This window comes from Lissotriton vulgaris, chromosome 7 (assembly GCF_964263255.1).
Source record: "Lissotriton vulgaris chromosome 7, aLisVul1.2, whole genome shotgun sequence".
Classification (NCBI taxonomy): Eukaryota; Metazoa; Chordata; class Amphibia; order Caudata; family Salamandridae; genus Lissotriton; species Lissotriton vulgaris.
Genome location: NC_141695.1, coordinates 1,387,963,452 through 1,387,989,131, shown reverse-complemented (window position 1 = coordinate 1,387,989,131; position 25,680 = coordinate 1,387,963,452). Strand labels below are relative to the sequence as shown.

Below are 25,680 nucleotides of genomic sequence, written 5' to 3'. Positions count from 1 at the left end.
ATGTTTCCTCTGTGTGCTAAGTCGCAGCCTGTATGTACTTTGACCGTATGAAGAGGTACTGATCTCAATTGTGAGCAGAGGCAGTTGTTGGGCTATCACTGGATTACTTAAGATCAGACTGATCTCTTGCTTGTCAATTTCCCTAGGTTTATGCATTAGCACTGGAATACTAGCTCATTCCTTCAAAAGTTACTGCATAGTCCCATAGTTGTTCTGCTGTTTTCTGGATTCCCTGTCAACTAAGTCTTTAATCAATGCCGCTTTACTTTCTCTGTGCCAGCTGGCTTTTCGAATACTTAGTATCCCAAGCCCAGCTGCAGTGAGGATTCTTTCCATGTCTGATTTGCTTGGATTTTTTTGTAGTATTTTTGCAATATTGTTTGGATAATCCTCTGGCAGTTTCTACTATGTTTTTGTACAATACATTCTAGCTGTCTAATATGGAGCTCTGTTTTCCTTTTCACAGCTTTGCTATCTAATTAAAAGTGTCTTCACCTGGGTTTTTCGGCAACTGTGTTTTGCGCTGGTACTGTAAATCAGTCGCAGCACCTGTGACTGCTTGTCTAATCATCACATACTGCTCTGAGGCCAGTTGGTATACACACACCCTTCTCTTCAAATCAGTTCAGTGCATTTTCTTGGTTTTGACTGGTATTTTACTATCTTTACGAGCATTAGATTTGTGGCTATCTCCCTTTCAATGCCTTAACTAGTCAGCTGAGCCCATGTAAATCCTATTACTCTCTCATATTGGTGTTTGAAATAGTCTTGGAACAGCACAAGTCTGATTTAGACATATGTTGTGGATTATCTTTTGGGAGTTGCTGGTGGGTATTGCTGCTACATGATCAAGGGTTTGTGTTGTTAACACTTGGTCTACTCTACTGTAGCATTTTGGGGTGGCTGTTAAACTCCATTGGACAGTCCTTACTAAATGTTTTAGCTCTCACCTAGACAGCGAATGCAGTGTCTCTTAGAGACATGCTGTAGCTACTCTGTGGGCTTCGAGCGTGCCCATTCTTTTTCATTCACTCCTGTTAATGCCCTTCATAAATGCATGCTTTTATTTGGTGAACTGGTTTTTATTTAGTCCTTCCTTTTGGTGTTTTGAACCCTCCCATGGAGCCTGCCCCTGTTACATGTAGTCTTACTCTTTTGGTAATTTATATTATTTTTTGCGTACTATTCTTTTTAATTGGCCTTTGTTCGTTTTTTTGGTTTGTAGTTATTTTTGCCTTTTGGACTAGAACGCACTTGTCTGGTTTTGTTTGGTCTCAGCTTGTGTTTTATTGCCCTGCCAACAAAAACATGATTATCTGGTTTTCATTTGCCTCGGCTCATGTTTAGCTTTCCGACTAAAATGCGCTTAGTTGGTCTCGGCTCGTGAGGGTTTAGGATTGTAGTTGGCACGGCTGACCATTTTGTTTCCCCTTATAAGTTTTTTCTCTGTTAGGCATCACAGGATGTAGGGGTTAAATTATAGCAGCCCCATATCCCGGTCAGCTCAGCTTGTGTCCCTCCCAGCCCCCATACGGCACCCTGCTCGGCACGGTCTTCTTGTCTCAGCACTGCAGGAAAACTCATATCAGTCTTTGGCGCTCAGGTTTCGATTGTGCTTTTTAAGGAGGCTGAAGGGCATCGGGCTCTAGTTCTCATAGTATTGGAGGTTTGTTGCTTCTGGCTGCGGACCAGGCTTCTATACATGAGGCTTCATACCAACGCTCCGGATATGCACCTTAACCGTATGTGTAAATATCTCTGCCATCAGGTACAGAGAACTGCACTAAAACAAAACACTCAGCCTCAACCTGAAGGTATCCGTGCGCTTTACATTAAACACGGGCACGCTCATTTGGTATGGACGGGGATATTAAGTGATTTACCCAGAATGATAGGATGCTGAGCTACGCTTTATGTATGAACTCCCCGATTTTCTGTAATGTTTCTAAAAGGCTACTGGGCTAGTGCTAGTTGCACGTTAAGCAGGAGTTGCCGTGCCACTGACACTGTCCCAGACTTTCCAGCCTTTCAGATGCAATAACTTGGTATCTCCTCCTTTTGCTAACTGGCTTTCTGCAATGGTTATAGAAGGCTACTGGCCAATGGTAGTTACCTGCACGTGAAGTAGAACTTGCTGTGCTAATGACACTTTCCCAGCCCTTCCACCCATTCATATGCAGCAAAATGGCATCTTCCTTTGCTAAGTGTTTTTCCATAAAGATTATGAAAGGCTACTGGGCCAGTGGCAGTTAGCTGCATGTGAAGCAGGACTTGCCGTGCAGTTGATACAGCCCCTGACCTTCCAGCCTTTTATACACAGTAATATAGTATCCCCCTCTTGCTAAAGGCCGCCTCATTTTTTATATTTAAACATGTTGGGGGGCTGTTTTGTACATTGGATGATGTATCATTCCAATACGATCTTTTTTAATGTGTGCTATAGCAAAACACACTCAGCCTGAACCCAAAGGTTTCAGAGCATTTTACATTACAGACGCCACATTCTTTTGGGAAGGCATAGGGAGATTAAGTAAATTTCCCAGAATCACAAAGATGTTGATCCTGGCATTCATACAAGGAACCTTAACGTTCCCAACACACCATTTACTATATTTACTGTGGCTTGTTTTTTTCTTTTTATTTGAATGTTGTCTTTTTGGTTTTCGTGGCAGTTAGCATAACAAGCAGGACTTGCTGTGCTACTGAAATTATCCCACACCTTCCATCCTTTGAGGCATAATAATGTGGCATCTTCTCTTATTACTAAAGGGAACTTGCGCATTCACTAAGCGCGTGTAGTCACGTGGTAGCTCCTCCTTTTTCTAAAGGGCTTTTCACAATCTTTATAAAAGTCAACTGGCCAGTGGCACATGAAGCAGGATTTACTGAATTACTGACGCTGTCCCAGCCCTTCGAACCTTTAATACACTGTAATGTGGCATTTTATAGGTATAACACAATGGTTATTAGTCTTCCCTTCCACCCGCGCTCTCATCCTGGTTTCTCCTCCCCGTCCCGGTTTCTTCCCCCCCCCCCCCCCCCGTCTGTTTCTCCCTCCTCACCCAGTTTGCCACTGCCACCCGATTGTTAAAAGCCAAAAGCTTGCCCATAGGCAATACCTATTGGCTTTGCAAATGCTGGTTTAAACTTCGGTTGGATTCCTGTGATCTTAATATGTACTTTATACACGTTTGGTCTAACCACAAATCCCAACAATTATTTTAGTGAGTGCACCCTAAGCCCTTCCCCTAATCCACTGCTCTTAAAAGCCCTAATGGAAACCAGAGGTCCTCTCTGACATTTCACACAACTGCAAAATTCCATGTCTTACATCACAAGCAAAAACTTCAACGTTCCCCAATGACATGCACCCAGAGTCATATGATCTTTCCTACACCCTAAGAGGCATCGCTTACTCAATAACAGCTGCCTCTTGTTATATATGATGATAGATAGACGGAGGTACAGATCACTGAAGGCAGGCAGTACATATGCTGAAATATGTATCACTATGTAAATTAGTATAGAAGCTATATGATCAGACATGGAAGCCAGTGCACCACCAGAAGTTAAATGCTATGAGCTCAGACCGTGGGTAGCTTCTACTAGTACCACTTGACAATCCTGAGAAATCACAAGACATCTCTCCCAGAACCGTAAAAGGAAATGGCATCAGAACAAGAAAACCACAAAAACACAACATAAAATGCAACCCCTCTCTTGCCACAGTACTGCTCATCCTAGCCCTGGCAGTACATCACATACCTCAGTGCCTCAAGCTCCAGGAGTTCCGTTCTAGCTTTCTCTGCTTCGGCCTGGTCTGTGATTTTCTGGCGCTCCAGGCGTCCACGAGCCTCTTGCTCAAGTCGCTCAGCTTCATGCCTGTCAGGGGGAGAAGTAAAGTCTAGAGGGGGTGGTCTTAGCCAGACACTTCTACAAGAGGTCAGTAAGAGATTAAGGGGACATTGCAAGGTGTCCCCCACCAGCATATTGAATTCCTAACTCTATAGACCATAGAACTGCATCATACACCTAAAGAGGCAATAAAGGTTCAGAAGGGTACTCCTTTGGGCAACTGAGGCACAAGTTACTTACTTGTGTAACGATATATCTGTAAGAGACATTAGTTAGTGATAGATTCCTTACCTTAGAATATCCCCAGGCGTCCGACTGGATCCGGAAAGTTTTCGTCAGCAGTACCCCTGTGCGCGTACGGCTCCCTGTACGTCGTTGGCGACATAGTCGCTGAGATGACGTCGCTGGAGCTACTTAGACAGGCCCACGCACTCTGACGTCAGTTCTGTATACAACTATCTGCGCCAGGAACCCAGAGCCATGCAAGATAATGACCACTAGTGCATTGAAACTATGGCCCTGAAAGGGATGACCTTCACCCTAGAAATCAGTTCGCAGAACGGGGAGGATGGGTGGGACGGTAAGGAATCTACCACTAACTAATGTCTCTTACAGATATATCGTTACACAAGTAAGTAACTTGTGCATCTGAAAGAGAAACATTAGTGATTGATTCCTTACCTTAGAATAGATACCCCAGCAATTCCAACCCCGGTGGTGGGTCTGCGAACCAAGATCACACCAGAAAGTCACAGAGTACAGAACGGTCAAAGAAGCCGTCTCTCCGAACTTGACTGTCAAGGTAATAATGCTTGGTAAAAGTGTGCAATGAGGTCCACATGGCTGCCTGACTGATGTCTTGCAGGGGGACACCACGTCCGAATGCAGTAGTAGCTGCTGTCGCCCTGGTAGAATGGGCACGCAACCTCACAGAAGGTTCTTTTTTTAGCCAAAGAATAACAGACTTTGATACACAAGACAACCCAGCAGGAGATCGTCCTCTTATGTACAGCCCGGCCGTTCTTGGTGCCCACGTAGCCAACAAAGAGCTGGTCATCCACCCTGAACTGTTGTGTGCGATAAAAAAAAAATGAAAGCGCACGTTTTGGGTCCAGACGATGGAGCCTCTCTTCCTCTGGAAGGGTGCGGAGTCAGAAAGTAAGTGGGCAAGGTGATAGTTTGCCCGATGTGGAGGGCAGTGACAACCTTTGGCAAGAAGGAAGGACCAGTGCGAAGCACAACCTTGTCCGGATGAACCGACGGAAAAGGAGTCTTACAGGAAAGAGCCTGGAGCTTACTCATGCACCTAGTGGAGGTGATGACAACCAGGAAAGCAGTCTTCAAAGTTAACAAACAAAGAGGAAAGTTGTGAAGCAGCTCAAAAGGAGCGCACATCAGAAAAGTAAGAACCAGATTTAAGTCCCACTGTGGCATCACAAACGGAATAGGAGGGAAAAGGTGAGTAATACCTTTGAGAAATATATTCACAATAGGGGACTTAAAAAGAGAGGGCTGATCAGGGAGCCTGAGAAAGGCCAAAATCGCAGAAAGATAGCCCTTGATAGTGCCCAGAGCAGAGCCCTGCTGGGCCAGAGATCAAAGGAACAAAAGAACTTCTGAAAGAGGGGCAGAAAGGGGATCCACAGCCTTCGCTGTGCACCATGCCACAAATTTGTTCCACCTGCAGGTGTATACCGATTTTGTGGAGGGAAGCCTGGCTGCCAGAATGATATCACAGACTTCAGGAGGCAAGTCAAAAGGAATCAACTGTCGCTGCTCAATCTGCACGCATGTAGGTGGAAGCTGGACAGGTTCGGTATCCTGCTGCTGCGACAGAAGATCCTCCCGAAGAGGCAATCTGATCGGGGGATCCATGCTCATACTGAGTAGCTCAGGATACCAAACTCTTCGAGCCCAGGCCGGAGCCACAAGAATGACTTGGGCCCGGTCCCGCCGGATCTTCCTCAGCACTCTGGATAGAAGTGGTATAGGCGGAAAGGCGTACAATAGACCACAGCTCCGCTCGTTACGAAAAGTATAGCCGAGCGAGTGCCGCCATGGAAATTCTAACCGGTACAAAAGGGGGTGGTGATGGACAGAGCATCTGAATCAATCAAACACTCACACCCAGTCAAAAGATCTGGGTTTAATCCATCACCGTTCTTTAGCCCGCTCTGCCACCCCAGTTCAGACATGGCTATATGCAAATCAGTCTGACCCTGTGCCTCATGGGAACAGTCCAGCCCGAACTGCCAAGCCATGTCTTCCCTGGACCGGAAACAAGCTTCCGAGGACCGGTTTCTGGCATTCCAGCCGTCTACAGCCCGGCTTGCTTGAATCCAGTGGTAAAGTGAGGAAGGGACTCACGTCTGAGCATACCCTGCCACACTCATGGCGGCCAAAAGCGGTACAAAAGGGGGCGGTGATGGACGGAGCATCTGAATCCATCAAACACTCCATGAGGGCCAGCAGCCTCAAGGTCGTCCTGACCGAAACCCAGGACAAGGGCTGAAAAATCAGAATCATAGCCCAAATGTCCCGGACACGCTGTTCGGGAGGATAAACCCAAAACTGCGGCGTGTCCAGATCCGCTCCGATGAAGAGGAGGTTCTGAAAGGGAATCAGGTGCGACTTTGGCACGTTGATGGAGAACTCCAGCAAACGCAGGAGGTCAGCCGTAGGCTGGAAGTGGGAGACGACTGCCCGGGCGAGCTCACCTTCAACAACCAGTCGTCGAGAAAGGGGAAGACTGAAACTCCTGATCTGCGCAGATGAGCTGCGACCACTGCCATCACTTTGGTGAACACTCGAGGGGCGCCGGTAAGGCCAAAGGGGAGCACGGTGAACTGAAAACGCTCCTGCCATATCGTGAATCGCAGGTAACGCCAGTGGGCAGGCAGGACGGGGATATGGAAATACGCATCCTGCAGGTCCACCACTACCATCCAGTCTTGCGGGTCGAAGGCAGACAAGACCTGAGCAAGTGTGAGCATCTTGAACTTCTCCTTCCGGAGGAAGCGATTGACGTTCCGAAGGTCTAAGATGGGACGCAGGCCTTTGTCCTTCTTTGGAACCAAGAAGTAGTGGGAGTAACAACCACCCCCATATTCTGGCATCAGAACGCGCTTGATGGCCCCCTTGGCCAAGAGGGCCGGAACTTTCTGCTGGAGAAGTGGCAAATGATCACCAGACATGCGGTGATACTGTGGTGGCATGGCTGGGGGTTTGTCTCGAAAGGAACAATTTGCAGAACCCACCTGTCCGATGTGATGGTGCGCCAGTGGTGGAGGTGATGGCAAATCCTGCCACCCACTGGCGTCTGGTGGGCCTGAAACACCTAAGAAGGTTTGGAGGCAGTGGCAGCCAGCAAGAGGGGTGGTGAATTGACTCACATGCTGGCCCCGTGACTAGCCTCAGCGGGTCCCACGTCCGCGGCTGCGTTGAGACTGTTGCTACTCAGGCCTGTGGCTCTGAAACGAACGTGCTTGGGTGCCCCTTCCTTGACCACGAAAGGAGCGAAAAGCAGAAGCAGGAGTGCGTGTGGCAGAAAGGCCCAAGGACTTGGCCATAGCCCACAAGTACTTAAAGCGCTCCAACGCGCAAGCCACCTTATTGCCAAACAGGCGAGTGCCATCAAAGGGCATGTTCATCAATGTGTTCTGGACATCCCCAGAAAAGCCAGTTCTCAGCCAGGCGCGGAGGCGTAGCACCACTGTTGTGGAAATCACCCTACCCAGCGAATCAGCAGTGTCAAGACCACAACGGATCGTGAACTTGGCTACGTCTCTCCCCTCAGCAATAGCCTGGGTGAGTACCGTCCGAGCCTCCACCGGACACTGAGGCAGCACTTGTGCAACCGTATCCCAGACAGAATGGGAATAACGGCCCAAGAGACATGCAGAGTTCACAGACCGCAGTCCTGAACTGGAAGAAGAAAAAAAATCTTCTTCCCAAACTGCTCCAGATTCTTCGTTTCCCCGTCAAGTTGTGCGGAAGGGAACGCGCTCCGGGACGCAGAGGCTTGGACAACCAAGTTCTCAGGGGTAGGGTGTTGGGAGAGGAAAAAGGGGTCGCCCGGGGCTGGGCGATGGCGCCGGGCCTCATTCTTATCCACAGGAGCCCCTGTGTTGGGCCTGGACCAGGTGCCCAAAAGAACGTCCGAGAGTGCATCATTAAAGGGCAGCACCGGCTCTGTAGAAGAGGACGCCGGCTGAAGCACCTCTGTCAGGAGGTTAGTCCTGACGGCCACGGTAGGGAGCTCGAGGTGGAGAGCCTCGGCTGCCCTATGTAACACCATAGAATAGGAGCCACCCTCCTCCGTAGCTACAGTAGAAGGAGACAGTGAGCCAGGTTATGGAGTATAATCCTGGTCACCTGCATCCCCCAGATCCTCATCCCATTCCGGGTCTAACTCGCATTTTGCTGTGACCCCTCCTAGTCCTCCCCGTCCTCCATATGCCGAACAGGTGGAACGTACTGAGGTGGTTGAAGAAAGGGATAGAAATTCCCTATCGGCGTTGGATTCTGCGTCGGTCGACACACTTTCGGCGCCGTCTTAACGTCGGGGAGGAAGCCAGGGACGGCATCGGCCGTGACCGACGCCGATGCCAGCAATGTCAGTGGAGGTCGTCCAGGGCCAACCGACATGGACGGGGGGTCTCTCGGCGTCGAGACCAGAGTAGTAGACGTCGGGGGCGGCGACGTCGTAGCACGAGAACCCACAGTCGGGCCCCGAAGGCGCACCAGCTGGGCCGGATGGTCCGAACACACGTGCCATGGCTGACAGGAACTCCTGCAGCTGGGCCAGAGTTGTCGATGGACCCAGAAGGGTGGGTAGGCCATCGGCAACTGCGGAGGCTCCTCTGGAGCCGTGGGGGCGGCGCCACCTGCACCCTCAGCCGCGTCGCACGACGGGCGAGGGGAAGGCAAAGAGCGACGGAGCTTCTTCGACTTTTGGTGCTTCGCCTTACCTGACTCAGAGTGCAAAGACTTGGAATGGTGGTGATGGCTCCGCAGCCGGTCCCTCGACCTCCCGTGGGACCGGGACCTGGAACGGCGCCGAGCCGACTCCTGGGCCTCTAGCCATTTCCGGGACAGCTTCCGCAAAGTTTTCAGAGCCATGACCCCACAGTGGGGACACGACGAGTCGTGGTCGCGCCCCAGGCAGTAGAGACACTTGCGGTGCGGGGCCGTCACCGACATTGTGCGGGGACAGGCCACGTAAGACTTAAAAGTGGCCATCCCTATGCACCTGAGGTAGAAGTTTATTCAAAAGAATAGAGACAAAAAGTCCCCAAAAACTCAGTCAAAAAGTAACTGGGGGTTCCGATCTCTCCAGATCTGCGCTTACTGGCGCTGGAAAAGAAAGAACTGACGTCAGCGCGCATGGGCGCGTCTAAGTAGCTCCAGCAACGTCATCTCTGTGACTACAAGACCAACAACGTAGAAGGAGCCGTACGACTAGGTCTACCGACGCATAGAGGTACTACTGACGAAAACATTCTGGATCCAGTCTGACGCCTGGGGATATTCTAAGGTAAGGAATCGATTACTAATGTGTCTCTTGCAGATATCGCAGTCAGGCAGTCCATTCAAGTCAATACATAACACACACCTTTGCCATATAGTGTCTATGTGGCAGAGAGCAACTGGGTTCTGGGTCCATGTCAGTTCCACTCCTTGGCCAGGACATGATTGAGCAGCCCCACTTCAACTCCTGAGTCACTGTCGAAGCTCCTGAGTGAAAATTCCCACATTACATAGATGCACCCATTGCCAGCCAGCCTCCTCAGAGTCAGAAGTGGCATTGCAAACCGTGGCACCCATGTCTTATTTCCCACCTACTACTAGAGCGTGGTGGCCTTGATATCTAAGCTCTTCAGAATCAAGTCCTCAATATGCTGTAACCCACCCCTGTGTACATCCCCAAGTACCCGATGTTTCCTCAAACTATGCCTTTTTCTCAACAGACTAGCTCCCAACCGGTTGTCTGCTTTACCTGGCAGTTACCCTCTGAGTTTCTGGACATCATGATGGCTAGACGCAAACAGTACTGCAGCGACATCCCAGTATATTGCTATTCGCTCACTACAGGTATCCAATGAATCCCTGTGTGGTCTGTGTGTCCTTCATGCTCTTTTGTACATAACAGAAGCCTCATTAGAAGTGTTATTCACCTCTGCTAGTTGCAGAATCTATTGCCGCCCAATTATAATGCACAACTACTCAAACCTTATGTGCCACATCAGAACTGATGTGTATCTGTGTATGCGTACACACACACACACACACACACACACACAAGCCCATGTGTCATATGTGTGTATGTGTTTCTGTATACTCCAGATCCTCTCTGTACTTGGCTGTGGCTTTCCGGAAGTTAGAGGTACTAGAGATGGCCCGCTCCATACTGTTCTGCGGCTTATCCCTTGTGTGTTGGTGCTTACTTCCTACCTGCACTTCTCCCCAATACTCTAGGATGTCCCGCTATGCTGGGCTCCTCCAGTGACTATGCATCCCCTGTGTATCATTATGCACTCTATCTTCCCCCTACCTGGCCGTGGCCTCCTGTGAATTAGTGGTAATCTCAATAGCCAGCTGCACGCTCTTCTGCAGTGAATCCAGAGTACGCTGGTCCACTGGTTCCACGGACTGGATGTCCACACTTGTGAAGTTCAGGTTGTTCTGGGGGAACTTAAAGATGTCGCGCACTTTCATGTTGTCATCAAAGCCAAAGACTGCTGAGCGGATGATGCGGCTTGAGTTCTGTAAGCAAAAAGGTTGAGGAATCAAAGACTGCAACTGAGGAGGGCAGAATCAGCCTCAATTAGAAGTAGTGCTGTAATCATCTGACAAGTAGCAGATATTCAGAATCATCCTGCCTTAGCACTGGGGCACATCTCCCAGCTAGCCCTACAAGGGGCAGAGGATAAAACGTGAGCACAAAAGTTACACCCCTCACTGCCAAGAAGTGTACACTAGTCTGGAATTGTTTCCGGCGTACGGCTTTCGATCATTTATGGTGTAAGTGGAGATATACAAGAAAACTATCCTACAGCTGCTGCTTTGATACCTCTCAGCAATGTGGAAAGGGAGGGATTATCCTTAATGGCCACTACGAAGGGAGTGGGGGAAGACGGACAAGATTAACATGGTTTACCTTCTAAGAGACTCTCGAAATGGGGGTAGGAATGATCAAAATCCTCCTTGTGTATTCTCCCACTTAGGGTGTCCAAGTGTGTAAAAACATTTGGAACAGATAACGTTAAGCTATTGTTATGAAACAAAACTGAAAAACACTGAATTTATGGTTAGTTCAGTAATCCATAACTTGCACAACAGCTGTCCAAACCATAAGTTGCACACCAATTGCAATGTTCATCATCTCACCTTAGATGTAACAGGGTCAATTACAAATGTCAACAATGATCATACAGGTCTGAAGTCAGATTAGATATTGCATTAACATTAACACTATCAATAATATTAACATAGTATTGTTTATTGGTTTGACTGAATGTTATTAAATGATGTTGTGCTTTTAGGTGTTGTTACTTTTTGATATACATAATTAAGTACTATGTATTGCACCATAATCATAACTTGTTTTTTCCAATAAATGTCAGGTTTTTTTTCCTGTCATATCACATTCAACTGTTTCTTGCCACCAACTCCCACTGCACAGAGTCTGGTCTGTGGCACAGTGAGGCTAGCCACAGGGCCTACTATTTCCCCCATCTTTAATGGTTTGCAGACCCTGCTGTCGGGTTTGCAGGTTCAGGCACCTACACTGCACACACTGTGGGGTTAGGAGACTTGGTACCAATGTAATAAACCCCATGGGAGAGCGAACAAGAGTCCAAGACCACTTGCTTCGGTTTGCAGGCCTTAGGGGCCACAAACCCAGCCTCAGAGTCCATTAACCCTGCAACAAAAGGAAAATGCTACTTACCAGTATGCATCTGTTCTTGGCATGTAGAGCTGCAGAGTTGCACACTGTGCATAGATCTGTGTAAACAGTAGGAGGGCCCCTGGGTCAGCACATAAGGGACTAGGGGAGATAGCTGTAAAACAAATGAGTGTCCCTAAAGGTCAGGATGAATCCTGTTTCTGCCTGAGTTATTCACAACAACAGTTTCCACTTTACTCCTACATTTGAGGCCTAACCTGCAACAGTCAGTGCTATTAAAATATTGATCCCACCAAAAGATGACTTACTCTTATGCAAACAGGGTAACAACAAGATTTAGACAAATATGAACACATTAAAATTGTCCAACAAAAGACTTTCAGTAATGAATGTATACTTTATTCGGCCACTGCCGCACAGCATAAAATGTAAAAAACAATATAAAAACAATGTAGCAGCATCAAAATATTGCACAATTTTATCAGCAAGACATTTTAAGAATATATGAAAAAAGGTTAAAAATTGCTCCAGAGAACAAATATTAAGTGTCGACGCGTTTCGGTGTCTCTGATGACCACCTTCTTCAGGACTGTATTCTCTACAAAGAGACACATAATTACTACCAAATACAGGAGATTGTTATAACATTTCGATTTCAACAATTGTGTGCTGCATCTTACAGTAACTATACATGCTTCTCTTTTTTGTATACATGGTCGCCAAGTCTTGATTACATACATTTGATTCAAGCGTTTTTAGATTACATTAGTAAGTCTGGTTGTTGTTATCCTAGATCATCTTTTCAGTTCATGTGGAGATCAAATTAAGGGGAGGGGGGGGAAGCGGTTCTTACCTCTACACAACCTACTGATTGTTGCAACCTTCTGTGTACATCTGGGGCACGGGTCTTACTATTGTGTGCCGCAAAACCGTTTTGTTGTCACACTGTGTAGTAGCAGTGTGCTGGAATGGGAAAGGGTCTTATTTACAAATAAGAAATGAAGGCTCACTTAATATTCACTGTCCTTATATCTTTAAATTAGTATAGTGGGTGTACCTTTGTCAATTGACGCTCTTTATTTCAATCTGGTCTCGTACATTCAATTGTCTCTATACTTATTCTTCAATGTAGGTATATTGGAACATAATCCCCACGTATCTATGGAAAAATAATTTTAATTTAGGGGCATAATTGTTTCCCTACACCACTGTTATGCATCACTTAGCATTACCTTTCTTATATTTCTGCTATCTGACAGGGAGGTAAGTCGCATACCTTTGATTTCGGTCCTATGTGTTGCCCTCTGCCAGACAGGAGCCACCGATTATTCTTGAAAAAATAGATCTGGATGGAATATAGAGTTGTATTTACCAAATGGGCCCTTATTGGTCATTTCTGCCACCAAGATTCGTTATATGCGTTGCTACCACTCACCTATATCATGATAGGGATTTATCGCTGTAGCCGGGTATTCTCAACTTTTCTTCCTCGGCACATTAAAGGTAGAGGTTGGCCTATCCTCCGCAATCTCTAAAATGTAAGGATAATACACCAAGTTGCTATTCTATATTACGTTTATCGTGTTCTCTCTTGTATTAGATGATTGCTACACAGCAGATCTACGCATGCTCACAAAGCGGGATCGGGTTTTATAGACCCCCCTATCTCACAGTAAAAGTCCTCTGTTCTTTAACATTACTTAGTGTTGTTATTTTTATCAGGACAGGACGCTCGCTCATTTGTTTACGGGCCTTCGAAATTTGCAACTAATCGTTTATGTTATCGCTACATCTCGCTGCCTTGTATCACGTATTTGGTCTTAGATACTCTATAGAACCCTCTGTTAAATATGAGGAGTCATCTATGGTGACTGGTTCGCAGGGCGAGTCAATTTGCTCATAATTTCTTGCAAGGCATTCTCACAAACTCACCGTGTTAAATTGGGTCAGCCTCCCTGCTCCTAGTACGGCAGAGTTCCGGGGTTTCTAGTTTCGGTACACAATGCGATAAAGTGAAACCGCTTCAGGGTGCCTCTATAAATACAACCGAGGTTCCCATTGGCTATACCTGTCTGCGTTGGTTATTGGATAATCTATGCTCACGTGATGCGCGAGGTACTGCCTTACCTTTTTTTGGGGGGAAACTTTTTGCTCGAGTTAACTTTATTCACCACCGCAACCTATCACAGCGATGCTATGAAGAGTGATCCGCGCGCTTTAGGAGTGAATTACATCGGGGATTTTGTATTTCCCCGTTTTGTTTGCGCATTGATGAAATTGATAAAGGTTCCAATATAACACCAATTGCCACTCCACCATATCTAGTGCAAAGTGACACTATGAGGCCAATAAGACAAAAAACGGGCCTCTGTGAGTTAATTCAGAGGTCCGGGGGGATATGAGAGGGGATGTGGAGTACGTCCTCCCTTATAATTATAATACAACAATAAATACTCCAAAGGAGACCCACTCTGAAATCCACTGGATCAATGTGGGTAATGATATTGAGGATAGACCCTACGGGTTGGGTGAGATTATACAACTAAACACTTAGGGTGTGTGTGATATGCTAATCATACCTATGTGGTGATGAGGGGGCAACACTAGTTGTTTTTAGTTACCCTCACACACCCTAGTGGTGTCATGCTTCATCATCGGGTCACCTGGACTCCTATAGGTCCAGATGGGCTCAACCACAGTATTGGGAAGCTCTTATGATATTGGAGGCAGATGGATATAAATAAAATACCTCAGACAGTACCCAGGTATCCCTTTATTCGTGGGTCTGTATGGGTAATTAAAATTAAAGATAAAAAGGGTTTCGTCAGGATTTTTATGGTCCTATGACCCTAGTGAGATGCATCTCACTAGGGTCATAGGACCATAAAAATCCTGACGAAACCCTTTTTATCTTTAATTTTAATTACCCATACAGACCCACGAATAAAGGGATACCTGGGTACTGTCTGAGGTATTTTATTTATATCCATCTGCCTCCAATATCATAAGAGCTTCCCAATACTGTGGTTGAGCCCACCTGGACCTATAGGAGTCCAGGTGACCCGATGATGAAGCATGACACCACTAGGGTGTGTGAGGGTAACTAAAAACAACTAGTGTTGCCCCCTCATCACCACATAGGTATGATTAGCATATCACACACACCCTAAGTGTTTAGTTGTATAATCTCACCCAACCCGTAGGGTCTATCCTCAATATCATTACCCACATTGATCCACTATGAGGCCAATGCCTTGTTTTACAATATAAACTTACCGAGGTGGGCAGTCTTTACACTGGATATTACTCTTATTCTCACAACATCGTTCAGTGTGCAATGTGCACTTAGATAATCAGTTGTTCCCAATCTTCCCTGGTATTTAGACCTGCCCTCACGCTGTTGAAACGGGACATGTAGAATTGCTTCCTTCGTTTCCTTTTCTGGTTAATATCACTGCCTCTAGCGCTCAATGTGACCTTTTCCAAACAGCACCATTTAAAATCGCAGATCCTATGTCCTGCTGCCATCCAATGTTTGGTCAGGGGTGCGCCTTTTTTATTGTTGCGAATTGCAGACCTGTGCTCATTCATTCGCACCAGGACCTCTCGGGATGTCTCCCCGATGTAGCATAAATCACAAGGACAGCGAATCAAATAGATCACGTGTCTGGTGCGGCAATTCATGAAGCTCTTAATGTGAATTCTGTCTGTCTTGTTCAGGATACTGCTGCCTTTTATGATATCTTTACAGTTAGTGCAGCCGGAACAAGGGAAAGTTCCAACTGGCAGGGGAGCTGTGTCAATCCTAGGTTGATCTTTAATAATGATCTCCCTTCTGGTATGGACCAGACTATTCCTAATCGTACGATTTCTCCTGAAGGAGAACATTGGCTTGGGTAGTTTCATATTCTGCTTATCTCTTACCAGATGCCAATTCCTGTTAATTATAGTTTTTAGTTTATTACTGGCCTGGTTGTAGTTTGTCACAAATATAAGAGGTAGCTGGGAGACATTGCCTTTTTGTTTACCTGCCAGCAAGCTGTCTCTGTCATAGTACTTAGCCCTTTTGTACGCGTATTTCACTAGGCGTTTAGGGTAGCCCCTTTCTATAAACGTGTGTTTGAGTGCCTCAGCAAGCTTATAATAGTCACGAATTGAAGTACAATTTCTTTTGAGCCTTCAAAACTGGCCGAATGTTGTTTTTTTGGCAGGGGGGATGATGACTTTCAAAATGAAGCATCGTATTGCGATCAGTGGGCTTATTGAAGAGTTCCATGTTCAGACATCCATTTGAATGCTTAATGATCAGGTCTAAAAATTCACATCTATCATTACTTATGTGCGAAGTAAACCTAAGGTTGCTATCGCCATGGTTCAGCCATTCTATAAAATCCAACAGTGTCTCTGTAGGCCCCGTCCAGATGAAAAGAACATCGTCAATGTAACGGACCATTCAGAGACATTTTCAAAAAATGGAGCTAGCTGGTTGTAAATGTAAATATGTCTCTCCTCAAAGTGAGAAACAGAAAGGCAGGCCAGACTGGGAGCACAGGTGGCTCCCATGCTGGTACCCTTGATCTGCCTAAAGAAGATGTTATTAAATAAGAAGATGTTATTTTTCAGTATTAATGATACACAGTCCACAATGAATGATTCATGGGCTGACAAATCTCTGTCATTACTGTTGAACATGGATTCTATCATTTGGATTGTGGCCTCTTGCGGAATGTTAGTGTATAAGGCCTCAATATCCAATGTAACCAGAGATTGTGACAGAGGATCAAATTCAAGGCCTTCAAACTTACGAATAATTGTGGTGGTGTCTTTGACGTAAGCCTTCTGGGATGTAACCAAAGGCTGGAGAAATAGGTCTACATATTTACTTAGCGGTTCAGTAAGAGAACCGATGCTAGATACTATGGGCCTCATTGGCGGGTTGTCTATGTTTTTGTGGACCTTGGGTAGGCCATATAATGCTGGAGTGATGGGATTGTCATTTCTCAGGAAAGAGTACTCCTCTTCACAAATTACACTGTCCTCTTTGGCATGGTCCAATAGGGTTCTTACAGTATCTATCAGGGCTGTCCACTCGTCTTTGTTAGAGGGTCTTTAGTGTTCTCTGTTGTCTAGCAACAAGTACATCCTCCTCTCATAGTCGGTGGGGTCCATTAAGACAATTCCACCGCCTTTGTCGGCAGGCTTTATTGTTAATGTCATGTTGTTCTCTAAACTCTTTAGGGAGGTTGCTTCAATCTTACTCAGATTAGGATTCATCCAGATTTTTTGCTTCAGAAGATCGACACTCTTGTCGACACTCCTCTCGAAAGCTTCAATGTCTTTTGACACCATCCCAATACTGGGTGTCCAGGATGATTTATTTTATTAAACCTGACTTGTTGTCCTTGACTTGTTTCTCTTTGCCTTAAAAAAAAAATAGCCAGTCTCACCTTTCTAAAAAAGTGTTGCAGATCCCTTTCTAATTGGTATCTATCTACTCTTGATGTGACTGCAAAGCCTAACCCTTTCTCTAATAACGTAATTTCATCAGTGGACAGGGCATAGTGCGATAAGTTAATGATAGGCGCTTTTTTGGCGGTTGTTAGTACCATACTTTGACTCCGAGTCCGTGGACGATGAAGGAATTGGGGGCCCTGACTGTAGTTGCCTCTCCCTCTCCCCCTGGGTTGGCCATAGTTCTGATGGCGTTGTTCTAAAAAAGTTAGGCCCTCCTTGTTAGGGTTTGTCTGGGCCTCCTTTTCCCGATTATCACATGGGGCGTCGCCATCTGAGTCCGTACTTGTGTAAGAAGTATCAAAGAAACAGACTTTTTTCTTTGGAAAGGTTCGGGGTTGATTTTGCCAGGGTCTCCGTTGTTGATAATTTTCACGGGGCCTGTCATAGAAGTCCTTTTGTAGGAAAGGATACACAAGCTCCGATTTAAAGCTAGCGATAACTTTTCTAAGCTTATTTGTTTTTTTGTTCACCAGATATTCATTGTAACCGGTAATATCTTTTTGGATTTCTTCCAACTTTTGTTTAGCATCGAGGAGAGCTGTATTATCACTAAGCTTTTGCTCCAACTCATCAATTTCTTTACGTTCTATAATTAAAACCTTGTATGCCATCTCAATAATTAAAAGCATCCTTCAGGAGAAATCGTACGATTAGGAATAGTCTGGTCCATACTAGAAGGGAGATCATTATTAACGATCAACCTAGGATTGACACAGCTCCCCTGCCAGTTGGAACTTTCCCTTGTTCCGGCTGCACTAACTGTAAAGATATCATAAAAGGCAGCAGTATCATGAACAAGACAGACAATATTCACATTAAGAGCTTCATGAATTGCCGCACAAGACACGTGATCTATTTGATTCGCTGTCCTTGTGATTTATGCTACTTCAGGGAGACATCCCGAGAGGTCAGTGTGCGAATGAATGAGCGCAAGTCTGCAATTCGCAACAATAAAAAAGGCGCACCCCTGACCGAACATTGGATGGCAGCAGGACATAAGATCTGCGATTTTAAATGGTGCTGTTTGGAAAAGGTCACATTGAGCGCTAGAGGCGATGATATTAACCAGAAAAGGAAACGAAGGTAGCAATTCTACATGTCCCGTTTCAACAGCGTGAGGGCAGGTCTAAATACCAGGGAAGATTGGGAACAACTGATTATCTAAGTGCACATTGCACACTGAACGATGTTGTGAGAATACGAGTAACATCCAGTGTACAGACTGCCCACCTCGGTAAGTTTATATTGTAAAACAAGGCATTGGCCTCATAGTGTCACTTTGCACTAGATATGGCGGAGTGGCAAATTGTGTTCTATTGGAACCTTTATCAATTTCATCAATGCGCAAACAAAACGGGGTAATACAAAATCCCCGATGTAATTCACTCCTGAAGCGCACGGATCACTGTTCATAGCATCGCTGTGATAGGTTGGTGTGGTGAATAAAGTTAACTCGAGCAAAAGGTTTCCAAAAAAAAGGTAAGGCAGTACCTCGCGCATCACATGAGCATAGATTATCCAATAACCAACGCCGACAGGTATAGCCAATGGGAACCTCGGTTGTATTTATAGAGGCACCCTGAAGCGGTTTCACTTTATCGCATTGTCTACCGAAACCAGAAACCCCGGAACTCTGCCGTACTAGGAGCAGGGAGGCTGACCCAATTTAACACGGTGAGTTTGTGAGAATGCCTTGCAAGACATTATGAGCACATTGACTCGCCCTGCGAACCAGTCGCCATAGATGACTTCTCATATTTAACAGAGGGTCCTATAGAGTATCTAAGACCAAATAAGTGATACAAGGCAGCGAGATGTAGCGATAACAAACGATTAGTTGCAAATTTCGAAGGCACGTAAACAAATGAGCGAGCGTCCTGTCCTGATAAAAATAACAGCACTAAGTAATGTTAAAGAACAGAGGACTTCTACTGTGAGATAGGGGGGTCTATAAAACCTGATCCCGCTTGGTGAGCATGCGTAGATCTGCTGTGTAGCAATCATCTAATACAAGAGAGAACATGATCAACGTAATATAGAATAGCAACTTGGTGTATTATCCTTACATTTTAGAGATTGCGGAGGATAGAAGGCCAACCTCTACCTTTAATGTGCCGAGGAAGAAAAGTTGAGAATACCCGGCTACAGTGATAAATCCCGATTATGATATAGGTGAGTGGTAGCAACGCATATAACGAATCTTGGTGGCAGAAATGACCAATAAGGGCCCATTTGATAAATACAATTCTATATTCCATCCAGATCTATTTTTTCAAGAATAATCGGTGGCTCCTGTCTGGCAGAGGGCAACACATAGGACCGAAATCAAAGGTATGCGTCTTGCCACCCTGTCAGATAGCAGAAATATAAGAAAGGTAATGCGAAGTGATGCATAACAGTGGTGTAGGGAAACAATTATGCCCCTAAATTACAATTCTTTTTCCATAGATACGTTGGGATTATGTTCCAATACACCCACATTGAAGAATAGGTATAGAGACAATTGAATGTACGAGACCAGATTGAAATAAAGAGCGTCAATTGACAAAGGTACACTCACTATACTAATTTAAAGATACAAGGAGAGTGAATATTAAGTGAGCCTTCATTTCTTATTTGTAAACAAGACCCTTTCCCATTCCAGCGCACTGCTACAACACAGTGTGACAACAAAACGGTTTTGCGGCACTCAATAGTAAGACCCGTGCCCCAGATGTACACAGAAGGTTGCAACAATCAGTAGGTTGTGTAGAGGTAAGAATCGCTCCCCCACCCTCCCCTCCCCTTAATTTGATCTCCACATGAACTGAAAAGATGAAATAGGATAACAACAACCAGACTTACTAATGTAATCTAAAAACGCTTGAATCAAATGTATGTAATCAAGACTTGGCGACCATGTATACAAAAAAGAGAAGCATGTAAAGTTACTGTAAGATGCAGCACACAATTGTTGAAATCGAAATGTTATAACAATCTCCTGTATTTGGTAGTAATTATGTGTCTCTCTGTAGAGAATACAGTCCTGAAGAAGGTGGTCATCAGAGACACCGAAACGCATCAACACTTTATATTTGTTCTCTGGAGCAATTTTTAACCTTTTTTAATATATTCTTAAAATGTCTTGCTGATAAAATTGTGCAATATTTTGATGCTGCTACATTGTTTTTATATTGTTTTTTACATTTTATGCTGTGCGGCAGTGGCCGAATAAAGTATACATTCATTACTGAAAGTCTTTTGTTGGACAATTTTAATATGTTAATATATATTTTTTTTTTTTGGTAAGACCTTTATTGTGATCACAGGAGAATTACACAGCTTGTGTGCCTACAACCTGATGCAAAACAGGCCGGCAGCGCTATCAGTGAGTATCATATCCAAGCAGCAACACCCTAACGGAGGGGATCCTAGGTGACACAGCATGCCGCCTACAACCCATCAGGGCCGGCCGCGTAGTGGTGAATCATAAGCTGGTAGGGAATGCGGTATATGCTATTCCATGAACATAGAGAGAGTAAACAGTGAACCTGTGAGGTCTCATTTTACGGTAAACTTTAAACCTTAAAAAACAAATTAGGGATCAGAGTAGACTTCCCAACCTTCAGTAGTCCCACCATAGGAAGTATGTGGAAAAGAGGAAAAGTCGGCGCAGAGTGCCCCTGTGTTGCATGCTTTGCGTGTATTCAATATAATGTAGGTGTGGGCCCACTGTCGCTGGATGAAGATATGAAGATGATGGAGGGGGAAGAATATAGTGTGGTCTGCGATCTGGTCAGTGAAGATGGCAAATGTGAAGTGTCACATATCGGCCAACTGGCTAGCGGTAGAGGTAGACGAGCGGGGGGGTGATATAAGGGAATCAGTGGATCTCGCCGAGTAGGGTCAGTGCTGGTGTAACAAAGTGTAGCTATCCTATGTTGTATAAGGTAGCCATGCAAAGGATCAACCGCCGGTGCAAGAGTGCAGCTAATGCGTTGGGTGCGGAAGAGAGGGAGTGAGTGCTCAGAGATGAGGGCTGGGCGAGCATGGGATCACGACTCGGAGTCAGGTTGTGCTTGTGGTGTGGCAGCAGCTGTTCCGTGGTCAGAAGACGCGCGTGGGGTCGAGTCCGGATCATCTATGGGCTGGTGTCTGAGTAAGTATGCAGCGAACGGGCCCCAGAGATCTTTAGGACGCGACTTGTGTGGTAAAAGATCTGCATAATTATGCAATTGGTCCTGCCAGGTGGACATAGAGGTTACCCAAGCCTTAAACTTGGGAGCGCGACCCCGCCCCCACTTACAGGCAACCTGTCGTTTTGCTAAGAGGAATCCCAATGCAAACAATTTCCGATTGGTCCTGAGCCCAGGGGGGGAGAGTCCCAGCAAGGCAATTCTCGGGCATGGTGAGATTGCAATCTCCATTATGTCCGACATGGCTTTAAACACTTCCACCCAGTAGGAAGCGACTGAGCAGCAAGTCCACGCTAGATGCATGAAGTGGGCACCTGGGCGGTTGCAGCGAAGGCAACTATCATTATCCCGCAGGCCAAAAAGGTGTAGTTTGGCAGGAGTGTGGTAAAGGCGATGCAGAAACTTAAAATGCAGTAGCCTGAGGCGGGCATTACCAGTCACTGAGTTAGTATGGGAGCAGCTCAATTCCCACTGGTCATCAGTGAGTGGGGCATCCAGGTCCCCATCCCAGTCCGAGCGCGCTCGAAGGGCAGGAGGTGTTGCGGCCGAGTACGCATACTTATATAGCATGGAGACAACGTGTTTCGGGGCTTTAGCCTGGAGTAGCGCATGTAAGGGCGCCATGATTTCCGGCTCGTTCGGGAAATCGGGAGTGACTGCCTTAACGCTGTGCCGCAATCGTGTGTAGAGAAATGTGTTCATGGTTGAGGGGACTTGATCTCCAAAGAGTTGGGCAGATGAGCGAAATTTCCCGTTCACGTACAGGTCCCCCCACGTATGAAGTGACAGTCTAGTAAGCATTTTGCGGCCGAGTTCCTCGCAGGAGATACTCAGTCTGGGGTCGTGCACGAGGATCATGAGTGGGGAGTAGAGAAGGGCAACGTCCACCCGAGTCGCGATCCTGTGCCAGGCTTGTACCGTACAGTCAACAGTGGAGGGATCTCGATCAGTCACTCGGGATTCCGTGTAAAGGTATCCCGATGGCCTAGCAGGCCTCATATAACCGTCTTCCACGGCGAGGTGTGCCATGAAGGGCGGAGGTTGGAGCCAGTAAGTCGCGAAGTGGGCCTGTGCACAGTCAAAGTAGAGGCGGAAGTTAGGGACATCGAACCCGCCTTGGTGGTAGGGCAGCATCAGCGTCGTTAGCCCCAATCTGGCCTGTTTGCCACCCCAAATCAGCCGGGACAGCTGGGAATCCAGGGAGCGAAAAAATGTGATCCAGGGCTGTAAGGGATGTTCGTGAACAGATACAATAGTTTAGGGAGCACGACCATTTTGATCAAGGAGATACGACCCGCCATGGAGAGTGGGAGATGAATCCACTTAGTGATAGTATCCGTTAGTTTGTCCAGGACCGTGCCATAGTTTGCCCTGATAAGGGTCTCCCGGTTTCTGGTGATGGTAATGCCCAGGTATTTAACCTCATCCCCCTCCCACAACAGTGGGTATTCGAGAGGGAACTGCTTAGTTTTATCCGTAAGGGGACATAAGGCTGATTTTGACCAGTTGATTTGCACCCCTGCAATAGCACCGAATTTAGTGACCTCTCGCAGGAGAGGGTTCAGATTTTCCTCCGGCTTATGGACATATAAGGTCATGTCGTCCGCATATAGCGAGACGAGTATTTGCCTTTCAGGGTAGTTCAAAGAGCGCTGGTTGTGGTGTTGTCGGAGTTTGGCGGCGAGGGGTTCAATCGCAATTGCAAAGAGGACCGGGGATAGAGGGCAGCCTTGCCGGGTACCCCTCTGTATCTCAAAGTTGTCGGACCTAGACCCATTCAGCAGGACCGCAGCATGTGGCTTATTATAAAGAAGTTTAATCCAGTTTATAAAACTGTAGGGTGTTCCCATGCGTTCCAGCAATGAAAACAGGTAATCCCATTCCAGGGAGTCAAAAGCTTTGGTAGCATCAAGGAAAACTACCGCAGCCTCACACCTGGGAGTGATGTCCTGCAAGATTGCCTGCAGAGTGCGTAAATTATGAGAGGTAGCCCGATTCGGGACGAAGCCTGCCTGGTCCGGGAGGACCAGTCGTTCCATAAGGAGATTGAGGCGAGAAGCCAAAACCTTAGCTAATATTTTAACATCCGTATTTAGAAGAGAGAGGGGTCTATACGAATCGCAACGCTCAGGGGGCTTGCCAGGTTTCAGTAGGGAGGTGATGAGGGCTTCTCTCATGCTAAATGGCAATGTGCCTTCCTCGAGGGCAGTGTAATAGACTCGTTGCAGAATAGGAGCTAAAACGTGAATGTAGGTCTTATAAAAGTCTATAGGTAGGCCGTCCGAGCCAGGGGCTTTGCCCGATTTCATACCCATAATGGCGTCCTTAATCTCGTCCAATTCTAGCACATGGTGGAGAAATTTTTGTTGGGTCGGGCCCAGCCAGGCTATAGCTGTGTCCGCGAGGTAGGAACCCAGGTCAAGTTCCTCTCGTCGGTGGGAGGAGTACAGTGTTTTGTAGTGGTTGGTGAGGACACCGAGTTGGCTGGGGAGATCCCTATGCGGAACGTCATCATCGTCCATCAAGGTGGTAACATAGTTATGGTACCTACGTGGCCGCACAGCCGAAGCGAGCGCTCTGCCCGGCCGGTCACCCTCACCGTATATGCGCGCAGTGTATGGCTTCCCCAGAAATTTGCATTCCCTCTCAGCTTCGACGGTGTATTCGTCAATTTTGTCTCTAAGTTTCGCCCTAGCTGAATAACCCTGTCTACCCTGAGCCACCTCCTGCTCCAAGGTCCTGATCTCAGTTTCAAGCCGTCGTAATGAGCCTCTAAGGGCTTTGAGGACACCACCACCCTTTGATATGCACCACCCCCGGACCGTGACTTTAAATGCTTCCCAGACCGTGGCCATGCTAGAGACGGAGTCAATATTGCGAGCAAAGAAATCCGTAATGTCCTGCTCTAAGTCCGCCTTGAAAGCAGTGTCAGTGAGGTGTGCAGGGTTCAATCGCCAGGATAAGTACGGGGAGATTTCAAGGGGGATGCGCAGCGAAAGGAGGACCGGAGAATGGTCAGATAGAGTGCGCGCCAGGTGTAGGGACTGAACAATCCAGGGAGCCATGCCGGTAGTCAGGAAAATGTAGTCCAACCTGGCCCAAGTGGAGTGTACTGCTGAGAAGTGTGTGCCATGTTTCAGGGAGGGGTGTAGGTGCCGCCATGCATCTAATAACTGATGGTCGTCTACTATACCCTGTAGGGTGCGCTGGGTATGGGTGTAATGCAATGGTTGTGGGTGCGACCTATCCAACCCCGGTTGTAGAGCGGTGTTAAAGTCCCCCCCCAACACTACGTGAGCAATGCCTAACGCCTGGATCTTACCCCACATAGTGAGAAGTGTTTTTGGGTCATCGACATTGGGGCCATAGTAGCAGGCGAAGAGTATGCAGTGAGTGTATAGTGTACCCCAGACCATGCAGTACCTCCCGCCAGAATCTACATCCGTGCCTTCTGGAGTAAATCCCAGTCCTTTCTTCACAAGTATAGATACGCCTCTAGAATAGTTGGAATAGGAAGCAAACACCCTGCAGGAAGCCCATCTTGAAGCGAAGAGGGGGAGCCCCCTAGGAAGGTGGTGTGTTTCCTGTAACATGGCAACAGAGATTCCGTGTCTGTCCAGGTAGCCTAGTATCTGCCTTTTCTTTCTCGGATCGTTCAACCCTCTAACATTCCACGATACCAGCTGACAGTTAAGTGCAGGGAGTCTAGCATTCACGTCCTCCATCCAACCCACAATAAGAAAACCTGGCCGGTATATGCAACAATCATGATCAAACAGTCAGAATTACGATCACAGACCAGAGCGGTTCGTAAACTCGTCCTATCTACCCTCCCCAGCCTAAGGGACAGTGCAACATCTCTAGCATCAGTGCATCGGTAAGTCATAACCAATCCCAAACAAAGAAACCCCTCACGCCGAGAGTCAGTGCGGCCTGTCATGTACAAAAGTTCTGGTACACAGCAGGTGGCAGGATCTACAAATATCCCGGCGTGGCGCCCCCACCCTCCCCCCCCCCACTACGGCATCCCCAACCAGCCGAGAAAGAGCATCCCACCCCACCCCCCCACAACATTCCAATAACATCAAAACGAAGAGCATAAACATACCACCTCCCACCCTAAGAAGGGGAGAGGCTCGCAGGGGATCACCCATTGGGCGTTCAACCTAGGGGTACCAGACCTGCCTCCCACCTCCCTACTTTCACCCGCCCAAAGGTGCGGGATGG

The 25,680-nt window shown here is 46.8% G+C and overlaps 1 protein-coding gene across 1 annotated transcript in view; it reads right to left on the bottom strand.

Annotated features, from left to right (window-relative positions):
• The window catches only part of LOC147703771 (major vault protein-like), a 274,496-nt gene that overhangs the window by 12,769 nt on the left and 236,047 nt on the right, over positions 1-25,680 (bottom strand). Inside the window, exons 13-14 of the mRNA XM_086932120.1 lie at positions 10,409-10,620; positions 3,766-3,882 (exon numbers count right to left, since the gene is read on the bottom strand). Of these exons, the coding sequence (XP_086788246.1) occupies positions 3,766-3,882; positions 10,409-10,620 (329 nt within the window). The remainder of the gene's footprint in view (positions 1-3,765; positions 3,883-10,408; positions 10,621-25,680) is intronic.